The following is a 19,886-nucleotide window of genomic DNA, read 5'->3' as shown; positions in this document are numbered from 1 at the left end:
CACAAGCCTCTCCGTTCATTTGGCGCTGCTGTGAGGGAGAGGATTGGCTTAAGGGAAACGCTAGTTGGCTCCACTAAGGGCCAACTGGATGCTGAATATCGCCTACGATCCAGGACAACGTCTAAAGAAGATCAATTTTCCAACAATTTTTCTCGATATTCCACATTTTTTCTCATAAAGATTTCAGACTTTTCTCAACATTCACATTTTTTTCTTTCAATATTCCGACATATTTTTACATGACATGTCACTTGTTAGACGCTTTTATCCAAAGCGACTTACATACTCAATACTGTGGGCAATCCCCACAGGAGCACTTTGGGGTGAAGTGTCTCAGGGACACAACAACATGCTGACTGCAGTGGGGTTTGAACCTGTGCTCCCCTGATCCCAACGCACTAGTCCACTGCGCCACACGCCTCCTTTTTTTATTATATTTCTCAGAATTCCGACTCTGTACCTGAGTGACCATGAACTTGGTGATCCTCTCCGGCAGCCGTCCCTTCTCACTGGACAGGATCATCTCCAGCATGTCTCCGTGGAGCTTCTCCATGACGACAAACACTCTCTCCGGAGTCTCAAACATGCAGTCCAGGTTCACCACGCCGGGGTGGTGCAAACTCTACAGAGAGAGGAGAGGGGGGAGAAACTATTTTCATCTAAGTCAGGGGTGTCCAAACTTTTTTCACCGAGGGCCACATACAGAAAAACATACGAAGGGCTGGGCCGCTCACTAGAGGTATATCGCCTCATAAGTTCAGTTATAAGTTAGCTAAATCAATCAAATGTAGGTAAATTATTCTTGTGAGTGTTGGCAGCTCATCCCTTAAAACAGAAGCCTCATATGGATTATAATAAGGAGAAATATGAAGGGTGTATTTCAAGATTGTTATGTGAATAAGTTATTGGGCTTTTTTCTTAGATTGGTTAGAAATTGTTTTCAACTTGAATTGACTGAATTTATTTGAAACATTGGTCTTATTAACACATGCATACTGTGTATGTGTTCACAGGTATATTGAAGAAGTACAATACAAGACAAGCTCAGGTTTCATTTGTGGGCCATATTCCATTATACTTTTTTAATTTGCTGAGGGGGGCCGATTCAAAGTGGTCCGCGGGCCATAAACATATAGTCATATACTCTGATTGAGTCTTATACTCTGTTAAACTGTATTTGTAGTCTTCTATGCGTTTAACAGAGACATATGTTAAAGGTGGGGTCGGTAATTCACTTCAGAAACACTTGTTGTTATATTCCATGGAATGCTCTTAACATCCCGATAGCAATGAATATCTGAAGTGCTTTGACAATAAATCCATAAATAAATATCATCTGTGGAAGCTGTAGTACTGTAAAAAGCACGACCAATTATCTGAGCCGGCCCGGCTAAAATAACTGGATGGCCTACCTGCCTGTCAGCCTTCCATCTGTGCACAAACTTATCTCGTGCCCTCATTGGTCATGTGCGCGTTCGTGTGTGTTGGAGGAGGGGCTCAGTGAGGAAGTCTGAAGGAAGGGGCAGATTTTTTCCGGTTGTGTATTTTCAAATTCTAGCGCACTCCAGCTGGTTTCTCCATTCTTACCTACCCTACCTTTAAGGATTTACATTTCTGGAGGGCAAAGGAAGTGCAAAAGGTGGATCTGCAAATGGTTAAGGACTTGGTGGGTTTAATGGTTTAATGATGGGGATGTTCAGATAATGACTAAGATAATTTAAGGGTGGGACCAGTTGGCTATTCTCTCTGCTATATAGTGTGACTGTAAGCTGTGTTCAGGGTGCAGAACTTCTCTGAGGATGAAGTTGCTCTGTTCCTCCATGAATCATTTATCAGTGTCTCTTAAGAATTTCCTCCACACTTGCTATTTGCTGTTGCTGCGCATCTCTCTATAACTATTGCAATTTAAGTCAGACCGTGTTTCTCTGATATGTTTGTTAGATAGACAATAATTAATAGAAGCAACAAAGCACAAACAAACCAGCATTTTTAACATCCGTGATTTTTTAGGGAATTCTGAGGTTCCACTTGTGACCTAAAAAAACCGGACTGCTGACATTTGATTTACCGTCATTATTATTTACATAATTATGACTCTTTTATTTGATTGACTTTTGTCTATCACTTTTGTTTCCCTTCATTCACGACATGTTCTGGAGCGACAATAAATCATCCTTATCAGGACCATTCATTTTTATTAAATGGATAATGGTGATTATCAATCAGTCCTGATAAAGACAATCAGAATAACATTGATTTCTTCTCATAAAGTATAACAACCTGCAAATACTTCTTGATTATATTAAGTGTTTTTGACTCATATGCCATATTATGTTAAAATAATTGAAATTGAAGTGCATTACAATCTGATGGAAATCATAATGTTCCCTTTCTTGAGAAGTGAAGTGAGCAGTGTATTCTGTGTGTGTGTGTGTGTGTGTGTGTGTGTGCGTGTGTGTGTGTGTGTGTGTGTGTGTGTGTGTGTGTGTGTGTGTGTGTGTGTGTGTGTGTGTGTGTGTTGTGTGTGTGTGTGTGTGTGTGTGTGTGTGTGTGTGTTGTGTGTGTCAGCAGCAGCTTCTGCAGGTTGAGCAGCACTGGAGAAATTACAGGATATCACACCCCTACAGTGTTGCCACGGTAATGAAGGCGTTCACGACAGGAAGTCTCATTCACTGCTAACAGCACTGCTGTGTGTGTGTGTGTGTGTGTGTGTGTGTGTGTGTGTGTGTGTGTGTGTGTGTGTGTGTGTGTGTGTGTGTGTGTGTGTGTGTGTGTGTGTGTGTACCTGCAGGATGGCCACCTCGTTCCTCAGCTGGCTCTCCTGTTTCGTGGGGAAACGGAGTTTGTCGATAATCTTGATGGCGACGTCTCGACCGGACTTCCTGTGTTTACCTGTGTAAAAACAAATGAAAATCTGCATTAGTATTATACATATATTCATATAACCTATTATGTTGTGACAATTTGATTAAGCCGAACAATTCAGAGTTAACTGTTTCCAAATATGGCAACCTTATTCTCCTAATAAGAAAAAAAAGAAAATATGAAATTCAGAGTGAAGATGACAATAATGACTTTTCTACCAATTTACAACTTTCATTTTCTTGTACATTTTGAACTTTATGTTCTAAACGAGACTTCTCAACATTATACTTCTTATATGTTGTCAAAAAGCAGGTATCTAATTTTAAACGTATTATCTTTTAAAGATTTACCTCCATAGACGATGCCAAACTGTCCTGAGCCAAGAACCTCATCAGGGAAGATCTGGTACACAGAGTTGATATCCTAAAAAAAGAGAGAAAATGTTCCGACTTTTTCTCAATATTCCCAATTTATTTTTCAATATTCCGACTTTTTTTATCCTGAGAATTCAGTCTTTTTTTCACAATATACAGATTATTTTCTCAATATTACATATTTTTTCTCAGAATTCCGACTCTTTCTCAATATTCCCAATTCATTTTTCAATATTCCCAATTTTTTTCTCAATATTCCGACTTTTTTTATCCTGAGAATTCAGTCTTTTTTTCACAATATACAGATTCGTTTCTCAATATTCCGACTTTTTTTCTGAATATTCCGACTTTTTTTGTCAACATTCAGACTTTTTTTCTCAATAGTGCTAAAGCAGTACCTACGAGTGCATCTAAAGCTTGAAATCTTTAATAGTTATGAAAGCTGGGAAGTTCTTTTGATGGAAGCTGAAGAAGCGGAACGAGAGGCAGAAAGTGGGTTCAACAGAAACGATGAATGTCATCAGTTCCTCACCTGATGGAGGAGTTTTTAAGAGCAGTCAGGGATCTGCCACAGCGTTGACACCAAAACTGTTTGTTTTCTTAGAATTCGTTCCAATATTCCGACTTTTTCCTCAATATTCCGACTTTTTTATCCTCAGATTTCAGTCTGTTTTTCTCAATATTCCAACTTTTTTCTCAATATTCAAATTTCTTTCCTCAATATTCCAAATGTTTTCTCTTCAGAATTCCGACTTTTTTCCTCAGAATTCCGACTTTTTTCTCAGAATTCCGACTTTTTTCTCAAAACATCTGTAAATTACCTAGCAACAGAAAGTGGGTTCAACAGAAACGATGTATTGCATCAGTTCCTCACCTGATGGAGGAGTTTTTAAGAGCAGCTTTTGTCCACTGAGTGTAACTACATGGTCTCAGGGATCTGCCACAGCTTTGACACCAAAACTGCTAAATATTCTGTTTTTTTTCTCAGAATTCTGATTTGTTTCCAATACTCCGACTTTTTTCTCAATATTCCGACTTTTTTATCCTCAGATTTCAGTCTTTTTTTCTCAATATTCAGACTTTTTTCTCAATATTCTAACTTTTTTTCTCAACATTCAGAATTTGTTTATCCTCAGAATTCTGATTTGTTTCCAATACTCCGACTTTTTTCTCAATATTCCGACTTTTTTATCCTCAGATTTCAGTCTTTTTTTCTCAATATTCAGACTTTTTTCTCAATATTCTAACTTTTTTTCTCAACATTCAGAATTTGTTTATCCTCAGATTTCAGTCTTTTTCTCAATACTCCGACTTTTTTCTCAATATTCCAACTTTTTCTCTCAATTTTCCCTTATCAGAATTAGAATCTGTAAATTACCTAGCAACAGAAAGTGGGTTCAACAGAAACGATGTATTGCATCAGTTCCTCACCTGATGGAGGAATTTTTAAGAGCAGCTTTTGCCCACTGAGTGTAACAATATGGCGTCAGGGATCTGCCACAGCTTTGACACCAAAACTGCTAAATATTTTCTCCTTGTCTGCAATCACGTCTCGCTTTTTCTCCCCCGTTAGCTGACAGCCTAATATCACACCTCGAGGCAATGAGGACAGAAATACAATATTATAAACCTCCTCCTCCCCACTTCCCCCGAGCAGCGCTGCCTAATTACCGATCCGTCACCATGGAAACCGTTTGGCTGAGTGAGTAATCACAGTAATCTCCATTTGAGGTGCTCGAAGACGACGTGCTCACCTTGGAGACGAAGGTGCACGTCTGCATGAAAATGGGACTCTGTGTTCTCTGCGGTTTCATTTGCATGAAAACAGTGTGCAGACACTCGAGCCTCACGAACATCTGTATCATGTAAATGTGTTTAATGTAGTGTTCGTTCTGTCTGCCATTATTTATTTAGTCTTAGTCCTACATTTTTTATTTATTTTGTTTATTCCACACATGGCAGTTATTTTAAATAAAACATGTACACTACACAATCCAGGAGTGGGAACCTACGAGTGCATCTAAAGCTGGAAATCTTTAATAGTTACAGAACTAAAGAGTGAGAAAAAGAAGTCGGAATATTGAGAAAAACATTTTTTATTTGAAAACCTCAGAATTCAGACTTTTTTCTCAATTTTTCGACAAAACATGTATACTTATACTGTTTTTATTTTTTATAACGCATGGTGGAAAGGAGCAGGAAGAAGAAAATATTATTTTACCTGCCTCTTCTTAAAAAAAGACTTGATCTGACCATTAAAGTATTATCGTATCGTACTGAGGCATAAGCCATTTACTACAGGCACATTTTACCGGCGTATTTTTCATTATGATTTTACATGTGTAGCCCATGTACTGATTTCACCTGATAGCCGATATAATAAAAAACAAGTGTGTGGTCGCGTTCTAGTCACTTTGCTCAGCCTTGCGTGATATATTTGGCTCTTGATTTCTGGACGGGCAGTCGAATGGGGGCCAGACCAAGCCCCCAGGAAATGCTCCGGATTCTGAGGAAAATATTTATAGTGGCCAAACGGCGGTACTACAATTTCCGTATCAGTCCGTGACGTCACTGGGACCAGAAATACTTCCATTGACTTACATGGGGAAGGACACGTCTGTAAATCTGCGGATACTTTTTTTACCTAAATAAACTACCCAGCATGAACACTATTATAGCCCTTATTAGAATCATTAGGTCCTTAAAGTTGTAAAATGCAATAAAAGCTGAATCCAGATTTATTTTCTCTCTTCATTTATTCTACTGAGCCAAGAGTGGGCGGGGCTTAAGGGGAAACAAACTGCGCATGATGGGTAATTTGTGACGTTTTGCTCTCGAAATTCTCAGGCCATTTTGTCCTCATGCGCCAATGAGCAGCTCTCATAGGAAAGAACGAGACCCCGCCTCCGACGCTGTAATTCTTTTTTTTTCCAATCTTCTTTATTTTGTATTTCCTACCTATTTAGGGTTAGAAAAACATCTTGCAATTTAGACTTTTTTAATTTAATTTTTAAATGTTACAGTATGTCCACTGTAGAGGAGGTCAAGACCATTTTAGTTTGAAAAGACAGCAAAGATTAACAGATAGACTACTGTATGTAACGTATTATGGTTATAGAGTGATATTAATTCAAGAATACATTCACCTTTATTTAAAACATAAATAAGTAATTGATCTGAACATTGCTGTTTATTTGGTCACTAAAAGAATAGTTTGGTTTTTGGTGAATCTTTCCAGATCTTCAAAGACCTGTACTGTACTGGGAAAAGTACCTCATTGACTCCAGTCTGCACGGGCTGTACGGTCATCTTGGATGTGGTCTCCACCTCACCATCATTATACCTTTTGTGTGTGTGTGTGTGTGTGTGTGTGTGTGTGTGTGTGTGTGTGTGTGTGTGTGTGTGTGTGTGTGTGTGTGTGTGGCCTAGCATTACTATACTTGTGGGGACCTAAATCTGTTTACACAGTCACGTGTGGGGACTCGCCTCCCTTATGGGGACAAAATGGAGGTCCCCATAAGGGGAATCATTACTTTTAGGGTGAAGACTTGGTTAGGTTTAGGGTTAGGGTTAGGGTTAGGGTAAGGGTAAGGTTAAGGGTAAGGTTAAGGGTAAGGTTAAGGGTCAGGGTTAGGGTTAGGCATGTGTTGGTTATGGTTAAGGTTAGGATAAGTCTCCAGGAAAAGCATGTAAGTCAATGTAATGTCCCCTGAAGTGATGTATACATGGTATGTGTGTGTGTGTGTGTGTGTGTGTGTGTGTGTGTGTGTGTGTGTGTGTGTGTGTGTGTGTGTGTGTGTGTGTGTGTGTGTGTGTGTGTGTGTGTGTGTGTGTGTGTGTGTTGTTCTTACCACATTCTCCTGGATCTGGCAGTTAGAGACAGAAATACTGATGGAGATTTCCTCTGTTGATGACACACAAACAAAGAAAGAGTGAATCATTGTTATAAATAAATATATATATTAAAACCACAGGTAATCAATGAGAGTTCGACTCCAGAGGACGTGCAACTTTGAAAAGATAGCACAACTAAACTTTTACGGAGATACTTTTGAATAGAATATATATTTATTGTCATCATACAAAGTACAACGACCTATGTGGCAACTCTCACTGCAGTAAACCTTTGTTTCCAGTTGCTTCTGTTAAGGTTTAATCTGTCAAAGCATTATACGTTTTAAACATCTTTAGCATTTGGCCTTCTGGAGGTTTTATTTAGACACAGTATTATTTCTCTGTTCTCTCAGGTGAGCACAGAGTCAGAGGAGTCATCGAGTCCAAACTGAAGTGTTAGTCATGAGTAGCTTGACGTCAGAGAAGCTCTGAAATATCTCTGATGGATTTTGTGTGGGTGTCAACGGCCCTGAGGAGAACTCAGTGAACATTAATACCTGAGCTGAAAATGTCTCCTTTCAAAAGGCAGGATAATAACGGCAGAATGACATTTACATTTACATTCGACCAATTTCATTTCAAAGAGATTGTCTGCTCTGCTGACGGCTGGCGTTAAAGAAAGAAATGCATGTCCTGTGCTCATTTTAAAGAAGACAGAACCGTGGATTTAACATCTTCACATGCAGTATTCCCATTTCTTATTGTTATACGTACATTAAAGGTTGGATTAAAGCTCTCAATTGAAGCTTTACGAGGTTCCTCAGAGAATAAATGAAATATTAAAACCAAAGATGCATTATTTTGTTGGCTGCACCCTAACCCTAATTCTCATTTCCCAAACACTGAACTTGACATATTATTTTACCTCCACCCATTTTGGGCTTTAACCCTGTGTATAAGAACAAAACTTGATTCCATTTTAAACTTCAGGATCTTCAATAACGTTTAAAATATAGTAGTTTATATATAAATATAGTAGCAAGATTGATGTCCTCTGTTGCATTAATCGTGTTGATTCTAAATCTATGCAAAAGTTCCTTTTTTATAGTATAATAAATATACAGCCATTAACATTTAATAAATGCAGATGCAGTTTTGAGGGCAGTGAAAGGGTCTCAGGTCAGTAAAGATCAACAGATATAAAGAGCTGGGTGTCCTCAGCAGTTTATTCTTCGTATGACTGCAGTGAGAAATATTCAATTGCGACAATTAATTTGCGACACATAGGACTAAAACTAGTTCATGGCTTAGCCTGACCTATACTCAGTTTTTGGACCCCACCAAATAAATAAAGGCATCAATAATAATAATAATAATAATAATAATAAATGTATTTTGTAAGCGCTTTTACAGGTGCTCAAAGTCGCTTTACAAAGGACATTAAATAAATATAGTAAAAGTCACATTAAAATCGAGCAATAAAACAACAATCACACATTAAAAGCCAGAAGAGGTGAGTTTTTGTACGTTTGTTGAAGGTGGCGAGGTCAACAAAGCAAGTTCACCCAACGTTGAATTTGAGTCGGTTAAATGGTAAAGGACAAATTAGTCCACTGTACTTATTTGACAACAGTAGTGACTTCAAAATTACGATTGAAAGGTGTCTTACTGTGTCCGCTGCGGTGAGAGTTGTGGGAAATTCCCGTAGAAACAGCAGGCATCAAAGCATGCTGGATGGCCATCTCCCACATCCGAGCCACATCCTGCCCCAGCCCGCTGACCTGGGACCAGCCGGGGAAAAAGTCCAGTAATTAGTCTTTCTTTGTGGACAGACAGTGGTTGAAAGTAACTATTTATTAAAGTATTTGAATGCAACTGTGTAGTGCTTGTAGTCTACTAGTCCACTGTACTTATTCAACAACAGTAGTGACTTAAAGGTCCCCTATTATACTGTTTTTCATCAATATATCACAGGTCTCAGATATATACAGAACCTGTCTCTGATTGGCTGAAACACCAAACAGATCATTGCAGCATTACCCATAATCCCCTCTGTTTCAGCCCTGTTTCCAAAGTGCTGATTCTCTGTCTGTTACTTCAGATGAAAATAAGGAGCCCCTCCCCACGCCCCTCTGAGAGAGATTTGGTTACAAAGAACTCAATGGTGCTCTAGGAGGAGATTCAGGTGATAAGGGGGGGGGGGGGGGTTACCTTGGTTGCTGATTGGCTAATGGTTACACAAGACAAAACATCGTTATGACATCATAAAGTGGCCAAAATCTGATCAGCTCATTTTCAGACAGGTTTTTATAGAAATGGATCAAAAAGAGAGAGAATCTTTGTTCCTGAAACTTTCAGAGTCTCTTTCCACAGAGGGGACACATGGTGATGAAGAAGAGACATGAAGAAGAGGGGACACATGTTGATGGAGAAGAGACATGAAGAAGAGGGGACACATGTTGATGAAGAAGAGACATGAAGAAGAGGGGACACATGTTGATGTAGAAGAGACATGAAGAAGAGGGGACACATGTTGATGTAGAAGAGACATGAAGAAGAGGGGACACATGTTGATGTAGAAGAGACATGAAGAAGAGGGGACACATGTTGATGAAGAAGAGACATGAAGAAGAGGGGACACATGTTGATGTAGAAGAGACATGAAGAAGAGGGGACACATGTTGATGTAGAAGAGACATGAAGAAGAGGGGACACATGTTGATGTAGAAGAGACATGAAGAAGAGGGGACACATGTTGATGAAGAAGAGACATGAAGAAGAGGGGACACATGTTGATGAAGAAGAGACATGAAGAAGAGGGGACACATGTTGATGAAGAAGAGACATGAAGAAGAGGGGACACATGTTGATGAAGAAGAGACATGAAGAAGAGGGGACACATGTTGATGGAGAAGAGACATGAAGAAGAGGGGACACATGTTGATGAAGAAGAGACATGAAGAAGAGGGGACACATGTTGATGAAGAAGAGACATGAAGAAGAGGGGACACATGTTGATGTAGAAGAGACATGAAGAAGAGGGGACACATGTTGATGAAGAAGAGACATGAAGAAGAGGGGACACATGTTGATGTAGAAGAGACATGAAGAAGAGGGGACACATGTTGATGTAGAAGAGACATGAAGAAGAGGGGACACATGTTGATGTAGAAGAGACATGAAGAAGAGGGGACACATGTTGATGTAGAAGAGACATGAAGAAGAGGGGACACATGTTGATGTAGAAGAGATATGAAGAAGAGGGGACACATGTTGATGTAGAAGAGACATGAAGAAGAGGGGACACATGTTGATGTAGAAGAGACATGAAGAAGAGGGGACACATGTTGATGTAGAAGAGACATGAAGAAGAGGGGACACATGTTGATGTAGAAGAGATATGAAGAAGAGGGGACACATGTTGATGAAGAAGAGACATGAAGAAGAGGGGACACATGTTGATGAAGAAGAGACATGAAGAAGAGGGGACACATGTTGATGTAGAAGAGACATGAAGAAGAGGGGACACATGTTGATGTAGAAGAGATATGAAGAAGAGGGGACACATGTTGATGTAGAAGAGACATGAAGAAGAGGGGACACATGTTGATGAAGAAGAGACATGAAGAAGAGGGGACACATGTTGATGTAGAAGAGACATGAAGAAGAGGGGACACATGTTGATGTCGAAGAGACATGAAGAAGAGGGGACACATGTTGATGAAGAAGAGACATGAAGAAGAGGGGACACATGTTGATGTAGAAGAGACATGAAGAAGAGGGGACACATGTTGATGAAGAAGAGACATGAAGAAGAGGGGACACATGTTGATGTAGAAGAGACATGAAGAAGAGGGGACACATGTTGATGAAGAAGAGACATGAAGAAGAGGGGACACATGTTGATGAAGAAGAGACATGAAGAAGAGGGGACACATGTTGATGAAGAAGAGACATGAAGAAGAGGGGACACATGTTGATGAAGAAGAGACATGAAGAAGAGGGGACACATGTTGATGTAGAAGAGACATGAGGAAGAGGGGACACATGTTGATGTAGAAGAGACATGAAGAAGAGGGGACACATGTTGATGTAGAAGAGACATGAGGAAGAGGGGACACATGTTGATGTAGAAGAGACATGAAGAAGAGGGGACACATGTTGATGTAGAAGAGACATGAAGAAGAGGGGACACATGTTGATGAAGAAGAGACATGAAGAGGGGACACATGTTGATGTGGAAGAGACATGAAGAAGAGGGGACACATGTTGATGAAGAAGAGACATGAAGAAGAGGGGACACATGTTGATGTAGAAGAGACATGAAGAAGAGGGGACACATGTTGATGTAGAAGAGACATGAAGAAGAGGGGACACATGTTGATGTAGAAGAGACATGAAGAAGAGGGGACACATGTTGATGTAGAAGAGACATGAAGAAGTGGATTTTGTATAATAGGGGACCTTTAATTTAAATACAAAGCCACATTAACCAGTTCTAAATGCAGCTTTTAGGGCAGTGAAAGGGACTCAGGTCAGTAAAGATCAACAGATATAAATTAAAAGTCCAGTAATTAGTGTTTGTTTGTGGACAGAGAGTGGTTGAAAGTAACTAAGTACATTTATTAAAGTATTTGAATGCAACTGTGTAATGCTTTTAGTCTACTATTAGTCCACTGTACATATTAGACAACGGTAGTGACTTCAAATTAAGATTTAAGATACAAAAGTGAACTTAATAAGGTTGTTAAAAATGAGCTTCCATCACTACAACTTGTATTGATGAGTATTAATAATGTCATAATGTAAAATATATGAATATTCCATTTTCAGAATAAGTACTTTTGATCATTTGAGTACAACATTTGAGATAAGATAAGATGAGATGTACTTAATTAATCAAAATTTGGGAAATGTTTGCATTGCAGAAAAATAAACAATTCTAAAATCTATACATCTTAAAATAGATATACACAGCATTAAAAAAAAATGAAAATATACATGTTGAAATACCAATTCACAGTAAACAAAGAAAACGTACTTTACTGACTTGTATGTGTAATTGAGAACTAATGAACGGTGGTATTTGTAGATAAGTAAGTTATCTGAGTAATTAATCTCTCACTGGACATAGACAGATGTCAGCAGTAGAAAGTGTAGCTATGGACTATACCTTAATGCTGCTGCCGCCCACAGAGGATTCGACTCTCTGCAGGTTTTCTCCGACGTAGTAAACCAGAGATGCCGTGGTGATCTCAAAGCAGTGCATATTGGATCCGTCAGGGAGGAGAGAGAAGGCCTGAGCCGGCTCCAGAGTTAAGATCTCAGAGAGAGGGATCTCCTGCAGAGAGGAGAGCGAAAAAGAGCATGTAGAGAAAACATTGAGAATTATACAACGTTTACACACTTGTTACTGGGGCAGAAAGTATTTGTATATCACTACGATGTTTATGTATACGTGAGCTGAACACAGCACTAATGGAACTGAACTGATGCTCAACTAAGTATATGTTTACATCCAACTGCACCTCATATTCTACCTCATACCGTTTTTATAGAACACATATTTATTTTTGTAATTATCAACTGCACTGAAAATACATGTGCAATAACTTACTTTTTTACACTTTTGTACTGCCTTGACCGTATTGTTCTTGTATTTTTATGGTAATGTTGTATTGTTTTGTAAGCGTACTGTTCAATGTATCATAGGTCCAATTTATAGTCACTTTATATATTATATATTAAAAGTTTTAGCTTGTATTGTCAAAATGACACTTATACTGTCTGTTATGTATGGAAGCCTGTTTGCGCCACATATAATATATTGACTTAGCTATCTCAATATATTGACTTAGCTATCTCAATATATTGACTTAGCTATCTCAATATATTGACTTACTATCTCAATATATTGACTTAGCTATCTCAATATATTGACTTACTATCTCAATATATTGACTTACTATCTCAATATATTGACTTACTATCTCAATATATTGACTTAGCTATCTCAATATATTGACTTAGCTATCTCAATATATTGACTTAGCTATCTCAATATATTGACTTACTATCTCAATATATTGACTTACTATCTCAATATATTGACTTAGCTATCTCAATATATTGACTTACTATCTCAATATATTGACTTAGCTATCTCAATATATTGACTTAGCTATCTCAATATATTGAGTTATATATATTTTTTTTTGATTGAAACAATTATGTCAAATACAGAATAAGGCACATAGACATCAATGTTCATCATGTAAGCGGTACAACTTCATATTAAGGTACACAAATTCACCATCAACTAGTTGTTAATTAACATGCATATTAGCAGTATATTGGCTCTTTATTAGTCATTATAAAACACTTATTAATGCCTTATTCTACATGACCATAGTTATGTGTGATTGCACCATCGGGAATAATAATAATAATAATAATAATAATAATAATAATAATAATAATAATTACAATAATAATAATACATGACACTTATATAGCGCTTTTCTAAAAACTCAAAGACGCTTTGACAGAGAATAAAACAAAGAGATTTCATATATATATCAGATGTCTGCTTTGGCAATTTAAACTCAAATAATAATAAATGGAGATTATCACGTTGATTAACATCACTTGGACCGCTGTACTCTGAGTAGTGACAATAAAAGGAATCTAATCTAATGCAAAGCTTAAAGAGTACAATGACGTACCCCGAAAAGACCCTGAGAATTTGTGGTGGTGAGTTTTATCTCTTGTTTAAAAATCAATCTGAGATAAGAGGTCCTCTTACCTTGTAGTATTTACTTCCTGTGTCGTTCTGGAACAGCGTGATGCATTTGCTGTCGAGACGCCAGTAATGTCTTTTCCTCTGAAATCATAGATGAAGAGGAAACAAAGACGATAAGAAACAAAGATGGTACGAGAGAGATGAAAAGAACAAAGTCAAAAAGGAGAAAGGGTTACACGGCCAAAATGTAAAAATCTTGCCAAGTATAATTGTCTCATTTCTAGTCAGAACATGTCGTTACACTTGATATAAGACCTAATAACTTAAGTCTTGTTTTTAGACAAGGCATCTTAAAGTGGACCTATCATGCTATATTTGAATAATATAGTGTAGGACCATACCTATATAAGGCATATTTATACTTTTTTTTTTCAAAATACCAAACAGATCATGCATTTTAGCCATGCCTCATTTCGCTCAATTTGAAAAATGTTATCCCTGTTTTTGCAAGGGCAGATTCTGTGAGAACAGCACCACCTACAGGCCTGGCATATGTACTACAGCGTCTCCAGCGCTTTTGAACGGCAATGGCCGTGGCTGTCTCCTCCTGATTGGTGGAGTTGGCCCAATAGACGTAGCGCCACCGTCCTGACGTCAGGACAGTGTTCAAATCTGGATCAGTTTTTATCAGATCCGTTGCAGCCCCTTTTTTAGAGATTTGGGTATGGAGGAAAATAGAGAGGGTTGTGTTTTCTGACACTTGGTGAGTTCCCTGGAACACCGGGGACACATATTCATGTAGAAAAGACGTACACAAGTGCATTTTGCATGATAGGTCCCCTTTAAGCATCTTTTTAAGTCAAAGTCTCTTAAAAACCTCTTATTTTATAAGAACATCTCTAAAAGAAAACGTCTGAGCATTTCTGGCTTTGTTTGTTACAAATTCCCTGATTCTGGTCAAATATAGTTCAAAATAAGTTCTCCCAGATAAATACAAGATCTCATTTATCTAATTATCCATCTTTCCTTCAAGAAATCTCACCAAGCCATTGTGTACTTGTTCTATTGGCAGATTTGTTCACTTATTAAAAGCGAAACCACCTTGTTTTTAGTATATATTTACTTGTTGTGGGAGCAGCATCTTTCCCAGTGCAAGTGTTAGTGTTAGTGTTTGCAATTTGTGTGTTTATACTTTACACGTGAAACATTTTCCCAGTTAATTCATATCATGTATTCTTTGCATAAAGCCTTAGGCAACATATTGTTTTTGCATTTAAAAAAGCTCAAGATCTTATCCCCTAACAAACAACAACCCTTTGCTAAGGGGCAGACAAATATAAACAAATATCTAGGTTTCTTTAATCCTTAATTTGCTTTATTTTTGAGAAACAAGTCATCTAGTTTCCCAGCGATCAGGTTATTGTTGTTAAAGCACACGACAAAAACTCAAAATCTTTCCCAGTATCTTAGTCTAACATCTAGTCAGAACATGTCTCTCCTCCTGATATCAGACATAATAACTTCAGAAGTAACACTGCAGTGAGATATAGGCTCTTGTGTTTAGACAATGCATCATCTTGTTAAGTCAAATGATCTTATTTTGAGTTGTATCTCAGATGAAACACATATTTATTTACATATTTATTAGAAAATCACCATCTAACATCAGAACACAGAAAACCTTTGAGCGTTTGCGGATTATTCTGTAACACAACATTTCCTGATTCTGGTCAAATATAGTTCAAAATGAGTTCTCCTGATAATTACAAGATGTGATTTATCTAAATATCCTGTCTTAGTTCAAGGAATCTCATCAAGCTAATGTTCACTTGTTCTATTGGCAGATTTTTTGACTTATTTCAAGTGAAAACACCTTGTTTTCATTATTGTTTAAAGGGGACCTATCATGCAAAATGCACTTGTGTACGTCTTTTCTACATGAATATGTGTCCCCGGTGTTCCAGGGAACTCACCAAGTGTCAGAAAACACAACCCTCTCTATTTTCCTCCATACCCAAATCTCTAAAAAAGGGGCTGCAACGGATCTGATAAAAACTGATCCAGACTTGAACACTGTCCTGACGTCAGGACGGTGGCGCTACGGCTATTGGGCCAACTCCACCAATCAGGAGGAGACAGCCACGGCCATTGCCGTTCGAAAGCGCTGGAGACGCTGTAGTACATATGCCAGGCCTGTAGATGGTGCTGTTCTCACTGAATCTGCCCTTGCTAAAACAGATCTAAAAAATGTCAAATTGAGCAAAATGAGGCATGGCTAAAATGCATGATCTGTTTGGTATTTTGAAAAAATAAAAGTATAAATATGCCTTATATAGGTATGGTCCTACACTATATTATTCAAATATAGCATGATAGGTCCACTTTAAGTTGTTTTTGGAGCAGCATTTTTCCAGTGCGACACTTATTATTCTTCCTGATTCAGAAGCTTTCTCTTAAATTCATAAAACCTCATTATTAAAAGGTAGGAAACACTGACAGACAAACAAACGAATAAAACTACAGACAGGTCAATACCAGAGTGTCCTTGCTGGTGTAATGGACCATCCATCCCTCCTTCATCACATTGCTCGTCTTCCTCTTTGTGTGTTTGACGGACTGAACCACTCTCATCAGAGGGATGTTGTTACTGGTGGACGGGCTGCACAACAAAGAAAAGAAAAAGATAAAAATCAAGGGATATATTTCTTCCTGAATGTGTTGTTTTGTGTGTTTCTGTAGGTGGGAAGTAGTGGAGAACAAATACTTCGTTACTGTACTTAAGTACATTTTTCTGGTATCAGTACTTTACCCCACTACTTTCTGACGACTTTTTACTTTCTACTTCTTACACTTTGAACCCAAATACCTGTACTTTCTACTTCTTACATGTTGAACACAAATACCTGTACTTTCTACTTCTTACATGTTGAACTCAAATACCTGTACTTTCTACTTCTTACATGTTGAACCCAAATACCTGTACTTTCTACTTCTTACATGTTGAACCCAAATACCTGTACTTTCTACTTCTTACATGTTGAACACAAATACCTGTACTTTCTACTTCTTACATGTTGAACCCAAATACCTGTAATTTCTACTTCTTACATGTTGAACCCAAATACCTGTACTTTCTACTTCTTACATGTTGAACCCAAATACCTGTACTTTCTACTTCTTACATGTTGAACACAAATACCTGTACTTTCTACTTCTTACATGTTGAACCCAAATACCTGTACTTTCTACTTCTTACATGTTGAACACAAATACCTGTACTTTCTACTTCTCACATTTTCCAAACAGGCTGGTTCCTTTAGTTTGAATGTGTGTTTGGTGGCGTGATCATTATTATTTAGAGTCATTGCGTGCCTATTGATTTGAACACGATCCGTGTATCCATCATTTCCTGGTCTTCTCTAAAGAAGAGGGACCAATGAAAACGTTGTCATGTTGCCGTTGTTCAGCATGGAAACATTCATTAGCTAACAATGACATTATTGTTCTATTAATATAAAGGGAGGTCAGGTACTCTTTAAAACAGCTGCTAGTTATGGGTACTTTTTACTGAAGTACATTTCAAAGCCTCTTTACTTTTACTTGAGTAAAGAAGTTTAGTCAGTACTTCTACTGTTACCAGAGTATGTTTAAACATGAGTATCTGTACTTCTACTTGAGTGAAGGATGTGTGTACCTGATGGCTCTGTTTGATTCGTCGAGGTCGGGGTCGTGGGGGTCACAGAGGTCGTTAGGCCCCGCCTCCAGAAGCCCCCCCCCCCTCTGATGTCATTGCATCATCAATATCGTCCATCAAACCGCCTCCTCTTTCGTCATCGTGATCATCGAGGCCTCCCTCCACCATCACGATGTCTGACTCCGCCCCCGGGCTCAAGAGATCTACGAAACCAAAACACAGTGTTGGGAAAATCCTGAATGTCCTCTTCCAATATGAGAGTAACATGATAACAAAGGTATCCCAACTGAAGATGTATGATTACCTAGAAGAGCATCAGGACTGTTTGAGGCATATGATAGCTATGTGATTAACATGATGATTCAGCCTCTATGGAGATAGACATATGACAAGCATGCTCATTTCTGACGTGGAGCTAATCTGAAGTAAACATTGAATACTGCTTTCTATTCCTCCATCTTGTGACTGTGTAACTCCCTCTCTTGGATATCAGCATGTGAAGGACACTGTTCAGGAACTAGTTGATGCTCTGTATGTGATGACTACATGTACTTCCAGATTTTGAGAAAAAGTCAGAATTTTGAGAGAAAGTCAGAATTTTGAGAGAAAGTCAGAATTTTTTGATTTTGAGAAAAAGTCAGAATTTTGAGAAACAGTCAGAATTTTGAGAGAAAGTCGACATTTTGAGAAAGTCAGAATTTTGAGATTTAAGTCAGAATTTTGAGAGAAAGTCAGAATTTTGAGAAAAAGTCAGAATTTTGAGGAAAAGTCAGAATTTTGAGGAAAAGTCAGAATTTTGAGGAAAAGTCAAAATTTTGAGAGAAAGTCAACATTTGAGAAAGTCAGAATTTTGAGAGAAAGTCGAAATTTTGAGAAAGTCAGAATTTTGAGATTTAAGTCAGAATTTTGAGAGAAAGTCAGAATTTTGAGATTTTGAGAAAGTCAGGATTTTGAGAAAGTCAGAATTTTTTAGATTTTGAGAGTCAGAATTTTGAGAGAGTCGAAATTTTGAGAAAGTCAGAATTTTGAGATTTAAGTCAGAATTTTGAGAAAAAGTCAGAATTTTGAGATTTTGAGAAAGTCAGAATTTTTTAGATTTTGAGAAAGTCAGAATTTTGAGAGAAAGTCGAAATTTTGAGAAAGTCCGAATTTTGAGATTTAAGTCAGAATTTTGAGAGAAAGTCCGAATTTTGAGATTTTGAGAAAGTCCGAATTTTGAGATTTTGAGAAAGTCAGAATTTTGAGAAAAAGTAAGAATTTTGATGTATAAGCTACTCTGTATGCGATGACTACTTCCATTCTTGAGAGGATAATAAATACATGGATCCTGATATTGAAGCTCAAGCTGGTGACGAGTGATATCATAATCATAACAGTATGATTGACTGAACTTCTTGCAAGAATAAAATATAACAAAGAAGAGCCAGTGAGCCCATTAAGACTCGGTTTCAGTATCAAGGTTATAATTAGGTTTATGATCAAAGTTTGCGGTGTGTTTGTGAATGGAGCTTGGATAGGATCATAAATATGAAACTTGCCTCCATTTCTTGAAACCTCTCCCAGGCAGTTGTTCGGCACTTTTGGAGAACATCGTTTATGACAGTTGAATTTACAATCTATGGGAGAAACAAGCAATGGGAGCAGCCATTAGATCAGAACAGGTTCAAAATCAAACACTTGACAAAATACAATGTTGAATTAAAAAGCTTTATCCTTTTAACTTCTAAAATACTAACGTTCTCCTGTAGAAACAGAGGAGCAGTCGCTGGCACAACTTTAACTACTTCCAAGGTTCACGAAGAAGGTACAAGTGGCTTGTGTTTTGGTTTGGGTTTTCAACGACCCTCATGAAGACCACAAGCAGTTAACCTAACAATGATTGTGGTTATTTTACTCTTTAGTCATGGTGTTATGGTTTCAAATCTGACGCTTTTTGCCTTTATTCACATAAATATAGCTTGATTTGGTTTGACATTGTTCCATTGAATCGACTGCTGTGCTTTACAAAATCAACAAACAGATGAATTCTTGCTGGACTAAAAGGTTTAAGTACTACACTACATTAAAACAGTTTTTCATGAACAGCCCTTTCTTTATTCTTTTTTTTCCAGAAAAAGAAAAACATACATACATACATACATACATACATACATACATACATACATACATACATACATACATACATACATACATACATACATAACAACACAGCCTGCTAAATGTATCACATATCAAGATATCAAAGTACCACGGCAAACTACACCAGAGACACGACAATAACTGACAAGACGGACAAAACGGACATAGGGAACATTACAGAGGTAGAGCATCATCCATGGCATACACCAGTGGCGTAACAAGGTTGTGATTGGCCCCG

General features: G+C 37.9%; 1 protein-coding gene across 1 annotated transcript in view; it reads right to left on the bottom strand.

Moving 5' to 3' along the window:
• Nucleotides 1-19,886, bottom strand: part of prkd1 (protein kinase D1) — a 54,134-nt gene that overhangs the window by 12,252 nt on the left and 21,996 nt on the right. Inside the window, 11 exon segments of the mRNA XM_034113455.1 lie at nucleotides 461-622; nucleotides 2,786-2,892; nucleotides 3,216-3,288; nucleotides 7,091-7,143; nucleotides 8,743-8,854; nucleotides 12,247-12,414; nucleotides 13,879-13,956; nucleotides 16,351-16,474; nucleotides 17,510-17,592; nucleotides 17,594-17,712; nucleotides 19,048-19,125. Of these exon segments, the coding sequence (XP_033969346.1) occupies nucleotides 461-622; nucleotides 2,786-2,892; nucleotides 3,216-3,288; nucleotides 7,091-7,143; nucleotides 8,743-8,854; nucleotides 12,247-12,414; nucleotides 13,879-13,956; nucleotides 16,351-16,474; nucleotides 17,510-17,592; nucleotides 17,594-17,712; nucleotides 19,048-19,125 (1,157 nt within the window).

The sequence above is a fragment of the Trematomus bernacchii genome, unplaced genomic scaffold, assembly GCF_902827165.1.
Source record: "Trematomus bernacchii unplaced genomic scaffold, fTreBer1.1, whole genome shotgun sequence".
NCBI classification, from domain to species: domain Eukaryota; kingdom Metazoa; phylum Chordata; class Actinopteri; order Perciformes; family Nototheniidae; genus Trematomus; species Trematomus bernacchii.
Note: the sequence above shows the minus strand (reverse complement) of the source record. Positions and strands in the feature narration are given on the sequence as shown.